Source organism: Hyaena hyaena, unplaced genomic scaffold (genome assembly GCF_003009895.1).
Source record: "Hyaena hyaena isolate Hyena2069 unplaced genomic scaffold, ASM300989v1 scaffold_180, whole genome shotgun sequence".
Lineage (NCBI taxonomy): Eukaryota > Metazoa > Chordata > Mammalia > Carnivora > Hyaenidae > Hyaena > Hyaena hyaena.
The window spans coordinates 2,763,516-2,775,647 of record NW_024080811.1 but is presented as its reverse complement, the minus strand read 5'-3'; the positions used below and the strand labels follow the sequence as shown (position 1 = coordinate 2,775,647).

Here is a 12,132-nt window from a genome sequence, read left to right as displayed (position 1 = left end):
CACGGCGGTTAATTTCTTTTTATCGTTTAGCCGTACGTTCCTCCGTCCGGGCTTCTCTGAGGCTGCGAGAGATGGTCAGGTCCGGATCTCGATCGGGCCAGGTGAGGGCTGCGGATCTGAAGCGTCCACTACGGGGATGTAGAAGGACTCGAAGGGGCAAGGGCCAGGAGAAGTGCAAAACTCAGAAAACAATAAAAGCAAAGACAGTGCGGCGGGCGGCGTTAGAAGTGCTGAGTGAGGGCAGTTGGGGGGGGGGCACACCCAGTCTTAACATCCTAACACAGCCGCACTGTATATAGATGTATGTTCTGTTTTAATCGTAGTCCTCCAGAGCGCTGGCTTTGGTGTAGGGCGCGGAGTTCGAGGCCAGCCTCCTCTCTGGGTAGGGTGACTTAACCTCTCCAAGGCTCAGTATATTGTTGCATCAAATCCAGGTTCTTGGCTATTACACCAAGTGCTGCTATTTTCTGGTCTTCCGTCACAATTGCTGATATTTTACTACTACTTGTAAAAACTAAAGTCTCCCAGTTAGTGCCCCCACCAACAGCCTTATTCTTTCCAAAAGCACGCCCCTCGTTGTAAATGAATGATTTACTTTTCTGCTTAAAAATTGGCACGAACTCTTCTTTTTCAAGGTAAAATTTCAGTTCTTTGTCTTGCAAACACCGATTTTTTTGGATCCCCCGAGTGCATGCCTTACCAGACCTGCCCTCACTCCGAGTGTATCCAACCCTGTTCACCTGTTTGTTCTGCAGTGTCTTGGACGCCCCGTGCCCTCTCGTGCTTCCGTGCCTTTGCACTTTGCTTTCTGTCCTGCCTGGAAGTCACTCTACCTCCACTTTCTATCTTTTCCCTCAGCTCAAGAGCCTTCCCTACCACTCTCACATCTTCATTGTTTGGATGCTCCATGCTGCCCCGCCCCCTTTTGTGCTTTGTGCTATTATTAAACTGCTCCTGAGGCTAGAGACGTTGCTAATGTATCTACCTCTGTTTCTACACAATTTATCTCTATATCCTTGAGGCCTAGGACAGCACCTAGCACATAGTAGATTTTCAGGTAATGAATCAACTATTTCTCACACAGACTCACTACCTAGAATGATCTTATCCTCTTTAAATATATCCACGTCTCTCTTTTTTTAAAATCTCCATTTATCAACTCACCGATGATACTCTCTTGCGCATTAATGTGAATCTTACACTTTTTATAAAAAGACTGGCTCAAGACTTTCTTCATGAGTGCTTCCTGACCATCCTTACCCTTATAGATCTTTCTCTTACATTGAATGAACTCAGAATATGTGCAGTCAGCAAGGGGGAAAAACATGGTTTTTGTAATCAAGGTCACCTGCAAGATTCACATTCCAATTCTGCCACTACTGTGGTAGTGATATTAAGCAAAGTGCTTTTTACTTCTCTGAGCCTCCTTTCCTGGAGCTGTAAAATAGGTGTAAATAGGTATAAAATCCTGCCTCAAAGAATTGGGGCTGGGGGTGGGATTACATGAGAGAATTTGATACAACATCTATCTCACTCTTGGCATAAACGTGCAACAAAATTGGTCCCCTTAAAAACAGTTTACTACCATCTTAATGATAAGAATAGCTAACACTGATGTAGCACTTGTGTGGTAGATGCTATTCTTAAGTGTTTTTCCAAAAGTACTTCTAATTCATTATATATTCGTAATAGCCTTATGAGGTAGATACTGTTATCATCTCCATTTTATAGATGAGAAAATTGAGGATGGAGACTTTGAATAATTTTCCTACAGTTATAAAACTTGTTAGCAGTGGAGCAAGATTCAGACCCACATAGGTGGTCTGAAAGCCCCTCCTTTTAAACATTACACTATGTTTAATTAGATGTATGACTTTGAACAAGCCTTCTTTTTGAAATTTAGGTTCCTAGTGCACAGAAGTAATAAATCATAGGGTGTGGATTAAATGGAAATGACAGACTTTGGTACCTCTAAATATTCAAGTATAATCTTGCACCTGTTAGTAGGAGATACAACTTATAAAAAATGCTTATATTTTTCTCAAATAGCAAAGAAAAGAAGTTTAATGATAATACCCAGTGGAAGTAAATGTGAGATAAAGCAAAACTATGTTCTCATGCGTTGTGATTTGAGACACTCCTTCTTTTTGAGAGTGTTTTTGTAATTTGTATCAAGAGCTATTAAATGAATAATAGCCTTTCACCAAATAAATAAGCTTTTAATCCTGAGTATGAAAATACTTTTTTCTGTATATGGAAAGGGTTTTTTCAGCCTTGTTTTTCAGTTGTGAAAAATAGAAGCAACCCAAGGACATGTTATATTACTTCCACTCAAGGAAATATTATACAACCATTAAAAATTTTTTGAAGGTATGTTAATATGGAAAACTATTTAAAAATAAGATTTACTTTTTTGCAACTAGCTAGTCATTATTACTAAGAAAATCCACATGGGACAAGATTGGAAGTCCCAGTAGCAAAATCTAGTGTCTAGATCTGGTTTCTAAATATCATTCACTAAAGGAACCATGACTTCTTAGAGGAATGTTCAACTCCACAGCTGAAGCAGGAAAATTATAAGATGAGCCTGGATACATCAAAATAAAAAGCATCTGCAGAGTAAAGGAAACAACAGAGTGAAAAGGCAGCTTATGGAATGGGAAAAAAAGATTTGTAAACCCTCTGTCTTCTAAAGGGTTAATACCCAAAATATATAAGGAACTCCTACAACCTAATAGCAAAAAAAACAAATAATCTCATTAGAAAATGAGCAAAGGACCTGAATAGACCTATCTCCAAAAAAGATACATAAAAGGCCAATAAGCACATGAAAAGGTGCTCAACATTACTATTCATTAGGGAAATGCAAATTAAAACCGCAGTGAGATAACACCCTATACCTCTTAGGATGGCTGTTTTCATTGCTGAGGATGTGGAGAAATTGGAACCCTTGTACACTTTTTGCGGAAATGGAAAATGGTGCAGCTGCTATGAAAAACAGCATGATAGTTGCTCAGAAAATTAAAAACAGCTCTTATATGATCCAGAAGTTCTACTTCAGGGTTTTCATCCAAAAGAATTGAAAACATGATCTCAAAGAGATACTTGTAATTCTCTGTTCATTGCAGCATTATTCACAGTAGCCAGAATATAGAGACAATCTGAATGTCTGTTGATAGGTAAATGGGTAAATATGCTATATACACACAATAGAAAATTTTTCAGCCTTAAAAAAGAAAAATCCTGCCTTATGCAACATGGATGAACCTTGAGGATATTATGCTAGGTGAAATAAGCGAGACAAAAGGACAGACAGTGCATTATTCCACTTCCATAAGGGACCTAAGTTAGTCACACTCCTAGAAGCAGGGAGCAGAATGGTAGGTACCAAGGGCTGGGCTGGAGGGATGGGGAATGGCGGAGTTGCTATCCACTGGATATAAAGTTGCAGTTATACAAGATAGGTAAGTTCTAGAGACGTGCTGTACAACATCATGCCAGTAATCAGCTGTGTGGTATTGTGCACTTAAAAATTTGTTTAAAAAGTAGTTTTCATGTTACATATTACTACAATGAAAACAACAACAACAAAAGATGAGCCCAGAGGACCATGTTACAGAAAGTAAGGAATTGCTCAAAAAATAATGGGGGCATGTTAAAATGATACAGAAGCCACTTTGAAGAGACTACCACTGACAGAATCTGGGACAATTGGAGCATCAAAATATTTTAAATGATGATAATGGATCATAATCCATTGTATAACATAGGAATCACTGAGTCCATACTAACAAACAACAAAGGAAAAGTGATTACCTACAGTTGAATGCCAACTAATAACTATAGAAGGAGGATGTAAGTTACACAAATCACCATTTCACAAATAATTGGGATTAAGGCAATCATCAAAGGATGCTACAACTACTGGGTGAATCTGATGAATAGAAGTCTGCATCATCTCAATGTATCTCCCCATTAATTGCCTAATACAGTGGTAAAAATACTAACTTTACAGTGAAAATCCTGGCAGAGACCATCTTAAATGATCAAAGTTTACATCACTAGTAATGGGACAAACTGATACCATATGCCTACTCATATTTAGAAGAACAAAATTTCCCATTTGTGGTATTCCTGCCAAAAATGCACAACCTGAATCTAATCATGAGGGAACATCAGACAAGTCTAAATGTCCAGAGGGACATTCTACAACATAAGTGGCTTGTACTCTTATAAAACACAATAAGTGATAACCCAAGGAACTGTTCCAGATTAAAGGAGACTAATGAGGTATGACAATTAAATGCAACATATGATCCTGCATTGGATATGGACCAGAATTTTTTTTTTTTATAAAGGATAGTATTAGTATAATTGGCAAGATGTGAATATAGTCTATATTTTATAATAGAATAAAGTATATTTTATAATACAGTATCAATGTTAATTTCCTGATTTTGATAATTATATAAGTGACCTTGTTCTTAGGAAATATTTAGGAGTAAATATTTAATATAATATTTAGGGTATCATATCTAACATACCCTGAAATGGTTCAGGAAAACCACTAATCTTATTATTTCTATATATTTTTATTGTATATATTTTGTTTTTTGCATATATTTTGAGAGAGAACATGGCAGATGTAGTAAAATGTCAACAGTTGGGGAATCTGGAAAAAATGTATACAGAAATTCTTTGTACTGTTATTTCAGAATAAAAATTACAAAAAAGTTTTGATGAAAATGTGTCAATATGATAGTTACTGTTGCAGGGTGCTTTTATCCTGAGTAATTTTCATTACCTGATTTTCTGTAATATAAGCTCATGTATATGAGGGCACTTGTTGGGATGAGCACTGGGTGTTATATGGACACCAACTTGACAATAAACTATTAAAAAAAAAGGAAAAGATATTTGCAAATGACATATCAGATAAAGGGTTGGTATCCAAAATCTATAAAGAACTTATCAAACTCAACACCTGAAAAACAAATAATCCAATGAAGAAATGGGCAGAAGATGTGGATAGACACTTTTCCAAAGAAAACATCCAGATGGCCAACAGACACATGAAAAGATGCTCAACGTCACTCATCATCAGGGAAATACAAATCAAAACCACACTGAGATACCATCTCATATCAGTCAGAGTGGCTAAAATGAACAACTTAGGAAACAGGAAACTAGTGAGGATGTGGAGAAGTGGGAACCCTCTTGCACTGTTGGTGGGAATGCAAACTGGTGCCGCTACTCCGGAAAACAGTGTGGAGTTTCCTCAAAAAATTAAAAATAGAACTACCCTACAACCTAACAATAGCACTACTAGGAATTTACCCAAAGATACAGGAGTGCTGATTCATAGGGGCACATGTACCCCAATGTTTATAGCAGTGCTTTCAACAATAGCCAAATTATGGAAACAGCCTAAATGTCCATCAACTGATGAATGGATAAAGAAGATGTAGTTTATATATACAATGGAATACTACTTGGCAATGAGAAAGAATGAAATCCTGCCATTTGTAGCAACATGGATGGGACTGGAGGTATTATGCTAAGTGAAATAAGTCATTCAGAGAAAGACTGGTATCATATGTTTTCACTCATATGTGGAACTTGAGAAACTTAACTGAAGACCATGGGGGAAGGGAAGGAGAAAAAAATAGTTACAGAGAGGAAGGGAGGCAAACTTTAAGAGACTCTTAAATACAGAGAACAAACTGAAGGTTGATGGGGGGTGGGGTAGAGGGGAAAAGGTGATGGCATTGAGGAGGGCACTTGGGGTGAACACTGGTTGTTGTATGTAAGTGGTGAATCACGGGAATTGACCCCCCAAACCAAGAGCACACTGTATAACTGTATGTTAGCCAACTCGACAATAAATTAGATTAAATAAGTAAATAAAGTGAATGAATAGAATCAGAATTATAAACTCTGCTATATCTTTAACTCACATGTTTTGAAGACTAGGGAATGTAGAACATGTTCAGAGATTGAGAGTAGTACAAACTTAACTGTAGTAGGTACTTCTGCTTTGTTTTCAGCTTAAACAGAACAAATATAAGGAACAAATATATGTCCTGTTTGCTTGACATTTTACATAGAACAAATAATTTATTGATTTCAATTGAAAACGGATTTGTAGGATATATCACCTTTTTAAACAATAACATGTTATATACATCAAATGGAATACTATTCAGCCTTAAAAAAAGGAAGGGAATTTTGACACTTACTACAAGACATTAGATTAAGTGAAATAAGCCATTCATAAAAGGTCAAACTGCATGATTCCATTTATATGAGCTTCCTAGAGTAGACAAATTCATAAAGACCATAAATAGAAGTGTGGTTGCCAGGGGCTAAGGGAAGGAGTGGATAGGAAGTTAGTATGTAATGGGTACAGAATTTCACTTTGGCAAGATGAGAAAGTTCTGGAGATGGATGGTAGGCACAACGGTGGATATATTTAATGTCACTGAGTGTATTTAATGCCACAGAACTGTACAATAAAAAGTGGCTACACTGGTAAATTTCATTATGGTTTTTTATCACAAAAAGAAAGGAAACTGCATTTCAGGTTCGGTCAAGAGAGCCTATTGAGAATATAATAGAAAAATATTTGTATATTTACTATAATGCATTATATCATAGGTGGTATCTTCAGCAAAACACATTGGGCCTGCTAAGTTGACAAATGGAAAGAAAGGGTAAGTACTTAAAGAAGTTCACCACTTGAGAAAACCTCAAGAGAGTTTTTCTTGAGTCTTTGGGCTGGACTAAGTTTTACCTACCTCAGAAAACTAGATAGGTCTCTACCTTCACAGACTCTGGGGAGGAACCTTCCATATCTGCCCATTTTGATCATGTTACTGTTTAATACTCTTTGTAATCATTATAAAATCTTATATAAGTCCTATCTTGTGGACAAGCTTCCTTATCTAAACTTTACTGGGAAGAAAATGATTACTTACTAATATATTTTGGAAACAAATTTTGCAGTATTTGTGAAAATATTAATGAACTTGTTTTCTAGGACCCATTTAAGAAAGATATCACGTTTTAATGCAGATTCTGGCTATCCTATCCATTCTGACTCAGAAAGTCAGGTAAGATTAAACTGAATAGATAAAATACACTATCTTTTTTTTTTTAATCTTTATTTGTTTTTGAGAGCAAGAGCAAGAGTGGGGGAAGGACAGAGAGAGGGAGAGAGAGATTCCCGAAGGAGGCTCTGTGCTGAGCGTGATATGGGGCTCCATCTCACCAACTGTGAGATCATGACCTGAGCCAAAATCAAGAGTCAGAGGATTGATTGAGCCACCCAGACACCCCTGCAATATACATTATCTTAGTCTTCAGGTAAAAGCTAAAAAGCAGGAATAAAAGTTCAGAGGGTAAGTATTAATTGCCTTAAGGACATATGAAGGCTTTTTGCTTGAAGACATGTTTTCTACCAATAATAAATTGTTTCTAAAAGAAGTTTCAAAACTACATAATTTGTTGCTTTTTTTCTGTGCTAAAATTTTATATATTAATTTCTAAATGAGTTTCTCCTTACAGACTGAAACTGTACAAGGGCTTGATGGTTGTGCTTCTTTGCTGCGGGACATTTTAAGAAATGAAGATTCAGGTTTTTTAATTTTTTAAATGCCCCCCCCTTTTTTGTTTTTGCTAATACCTTTTCTAAAGTAATTCTCTTAATGCAAATGAAGTTTTGTTTGAATTATTAATAGGTTCAGAAATAACATATTCAGAAAATAGATATAATCCCAGATCTTTAGAAGGCAAAAGATTTGGATCTAAAAAGAAAGGACATGAAAAACCTGTTCCTTCAGGAATCTGGAAAGAAATTTGTAAGTATCTTCTCTTTTTTGTTTTTTTTGTTTTTGATGTTTATTTATTTATTTTGAGAGAGGGAGAATGTGCACATGAGCACGCACAAGTTGGGAAGGGGCAGAGAGAGAGAGAGGCTCCACACTTTCAGTGCTGAGCCCAACGCGTGACTTGCTCCCACAAACTATGAGATTATGACCCAAGCCCAAATCAAGAATCAGAAACTTAATTGACTGAGCCACCCAGGTGCCCTCCCCTTTTTTAATTTTTGTTTAAATATAAGCTTTGAGGTGCCTCGCTGGCTCAGTCAGTGGAATATGCGACTCTTGATCTTGGGGTTGTGAGTTTGACCCCCATGTTGGATATAGAGATTACTTAAAAAATAAATAAAAACTTTAATATATTAATATATATATACAATCTTTAATTATGAGGGTTTTGACAAATTATGGGGATTATGCAGTTGGTCTTTTTAATAACATGGTTATTCGGGAGTACATGTGTGCATATGCTTCTCTTTCTCTATTCAGCTTCTAATTGCTGGGTAGTTGCTTTGTTTACTATCACTTTACCAAGAAGAAAGGTGGAAAAAGTGACTGGGTTTTGTAGAAGAAAAGGTTCAAACTCAGAATGACATTTGGGAGCTATCTAGAGTTCTCTTTGTTCTCCTTGCCACTTCTTTCCATAGATAACCACAAATTGGTTGTGTTTCATGTACATACTTATAGATACTAATTGATTTAAAATCATTTTATGTGTATATATCTTAAGTAGGTTTAACAACTCAACTTGTTGAGCTGCACAGTTAGAATACATGGTACTTAAGAAGGTAAAATTCCAAGTTGGATAGGTAAGTAAGGAAAGAGAGCCTTCCACTGATGGTGAATATAGCCAAGGATATTTTACACCTTCCCTGTTAACTTTGCTGACTTTATATAGTGTAAGAATTCAGCAAACAGTTTAGAACAAACAAGTTTTGATTATGTTGCCCCCCTGGAGGCCTGTAGACCAAGTTAGCCCAAAATGGAGATGAAAAAATCCACAATGGGAATTCAGATAGATAAGAGTGAGACTAGCTAGTTCTGTGGTTCAGACAGGCCAAAAATATCACAGCAGTGCATGATTAGAATAGCATAGGCAAGAAGAAAAGTCTAGAAAGTTATCCACAGCAACCTAGATATTAAGAGACCTGGACCTAGGCAAAGAGGCTGAGAAAATGAGAGTAGAGCATTCATAGGAGTAGAGGTTAATGTTCCAGAATGTCCTGAGTTGGAAAACTAAGGCAGATAACTGAACAACTACTATTCTTGGAGGGTAGTCATTTTTAGCCTCATATCATCTTGACTTGCACTGTTCAAGAAGGTATTTGTGTGCATGCAGCCACTGAGCACTTGAAGTATGGCTAGTACAACCAAGGAGCTGAATTGCAAATGTTATTTAATTAACTTAAATTTGAAAACAGATACTTGAGCCAGTTATTAGAAAACTTTTAAGTATGTTTGGAATAACTTTGATGTATAAATCTACTTTTTCAACTATCAATTTTATCAAATCTACATTCAGATCAGATATTTCTGGTGAAAATTTTGCATCCAGGTTGAGATGTGCTTTGTGTAAAGTATACACTAGGTTTAAAAGATTTAATGCAAAAGTATCTCAAAATTTTATATTAATTACATGTTAAAATGTTAATATTTTAGATATACCGATTTAAATAAAACATTGAAATTTTACCTATCTATACTTTTTAAATACAGCTACTGGAAAATTTTAAATTGCATATATGGTTTACATTATATTTCCATTGGGCAACACTGGTCTAAACTAGGGATCAGCATAGTATAGTCTGGTTTATTTTAGAAGTAATGTTTTGTTGTTTATTGTATAAATACAGGTTTATTGGAGTGCACCCATGCTAATTTATTTATGTATTTTCTATGACTACTTTTGTGCTGCAACAATAGAGTTGAGTATTGTGACAGAGACCATCTGGTCTGCTGAGCCTAAAATATTTATTCTCTAGCCTTTTAAAGAAAAGTGTGCTAACCCCTGGTCCAAACTCTTAAAGCAGAGATATGTTTACTGGGGCCCAGTGGACAAATAAAGGAATGCAAGCACCAGTTGCTCATTCCTCTAGTCTCCTCTTTTTTTCTCAAGGCAGGTTCTTTCTTGTCCGGGGCATTCTTCCTTAGGGAACTCTCATTTGGAATGTATGTGGCTGACAATGGTGCCTTGGTAGCAACTTGCTGGATCCAAGCTTTACTGCTTACTAGTCAGAATTGCAACAGAAAACAGATGGCAGTACTCTAAGATAATTCAAGGAGGGCTTATTTACAGAGGAACTCCTTACAAAGGTGTGAGTGGGGTATAGGGAAACCACAAGGGATTTTGCTAGCCCAGTGCAAGCAGCAGGAGCAGAGGCCTTAAGAGATGAGGTTAGGGAGAGGTTACTGGGACCCAGATACTATTGTTTAGAGTAGGCTGCCATGAGAAGAGCTGTGAGCTTCATTCAAGGAACAAAGCTGGACCAAGTTTCCTTCAAAGAGGGGGTTGGGAATAAATACTCTGACTTTATGCTTCTTTCTTTGGTACTGCTGAGGCTCTCAGTGGGTCAGACTCCATTGGAACCCTTTTGATGTATATCAAGTCTGGGATTTGATTTTTATTCTTACAGGCTAATAAGTTAGCCTTACTATGTCATGGATGCTGGCAGGATACACAAGATTCCTAGGTCAGAGACAAAGGACTTTATTACTCACACAGTAAATAAAGTAAGCAACATGTATATTAGCATATTTCCCCATCACTACCAATTCCTATGAGGATGATGTGATAGACCCAGATGGATGCTGCTCATCTTATAGGTTTATTTCGGCTGAGGAACATTGAGCTTGGGAAATCCATTGCTTTGGTAGTGAGCACTTGTCTCAGGGAAGCGTTACCTTATTCCTCAAGGTTTATTCAGTACAAACACGACCCTGAGAAATGGTCCAGGTAAGAGTTTAGGTTAAGGTCTTACTTCCTTGGTATACTAAGCAAGACACGTAGGAGCACAAGAGACCCATGAGGACTGTGTCTTAACAGTGTAATCCATATAGGTTAGCATCCCAGGGAGAGCAGTGTGGTAACAAGTAGAGGATGGATCTGGAGGAGCAGATGAGAGATACGTGGCATTCTGGATCCTCAGACTCTAGAATTTTAAGGAATTTATTACAGCATGTTAAGTAGTATCTTGTGTATTATTTTAATTTTAAGATAGTAACCATCTTCTGGAGTGTGATCTTATGTACCTTCTGTCTGGAATCTGCCTGATCATTGGATGTCTTTGGGGTCAAGCTCACCCACTTTATGCAGACTAGGAGTAAGGAGGCAGAAAAGCAGTTCCAGAAATGCATTGAGTTTCTTGAGGGTGCTTCTGACATTTAAAGAAAAAACATTTTTTTAATAAGCAACTTTTTACATTTCATAACTGTCAAATGCTATGGGCACATGGCTCTGCTTTCAGCAATATACATCTATTGCTGCCCTTATCTTGGGGAAATAAACTGCTACAGGGAGAATACTTTGATCACTGATTGCCCCCATTAGGGCTAGGAGTTCTTTTACATATTTCAAATTATAATAGGCATCCAGCAGCTCTTATCTGTAGTGGTTATTTGTTCTATATTTGTGTGGCAGAAATTATCTTACCATTGGACAATGCTTGTACATCCAAGCAGTAGGTCTTGTACAGAAGCTAGGATTCAAGGACTAAAGTCTTGTGGACTGAATAATGAGTGCATCCCTTTCATGAGTTCTAGTTATCAACTGACACCAGTTAGACATATTGTCATCCTAATCCATTAGGTAACATTTTCATGTAGGGTGCATTGATGTAATGAACAAGAGCAAGAAAATAGATCTTATTTGTATTGTGTGGTAACGGGCTCTTTTGTTGTTGTTGTTGTTGTTGTTGTTGTTGCTTTAATTTTAAAATTAGTAGTAATTTAAATGCAGGGGGAGGGGAAGGGCAGAGATAAAAGGAGAGAGAGTATCCCAAGCAGGATCCGCACTGTTAGCATGGAGCCTGGAGCAGGGCTTGAACTCATGAACTGTGAGATCATGACTTGAGCTGAAATCAAAAGTTGAACGCTTAACCAACTGAGCCATCCAGGCACCCTTAAATGCAAACTCTTATATCAATTTATGATTTTTAACTTGTCTTGAATAATTTGCTTTAAGATTTGTCTCTTAAATACAAATCTTTAGCATTATCAGTAGAGTTTTGTATAAACTAAGTTGAAGGAATAAATT

General features: G+C 36.9%; 1 protein-coding gene across 2 annotated transcripts in view; it reads left to right on the top strand.

Moving 5' to 3' along the window:
- Positions 1 to 12,132, top strand: part of CCDC14 (coiled-coil domain containing 14) — a 49,163-nt gene continuing 37,031 nt past the window's right edge. The window contains exons 1-5 of one of the 2 annotated variants that reach the window (XM_039240668.1): positions 1 to 101; positions 6,658 to 6,713; positions 7,040 to 7,112; positions 7,567 to 7,636; positions 7,740 to 7,859. In XM_039240668.1, the coding sequence (XP_039096599.1) occupies positions 72 to 101; positions 6,658 to 6,713; positions 7,040 to 7,112; positions 7,567 to 7,636; positions 7,740 to 7,859 (349 nt within the window). In that variant the 5' untranslated portion in view covers positions 1 to 71. Of the gene's footprint in view, positions 102 to 6,657; positions 6,714 to 7,039; positions 7,113 to 7,566; positions 7,637 to 7,739; positions 7,860 to 12,132 lie in introns of those variants that run through there. The other variant, XM_039240669.1, reaches the window with a different exon arrangement.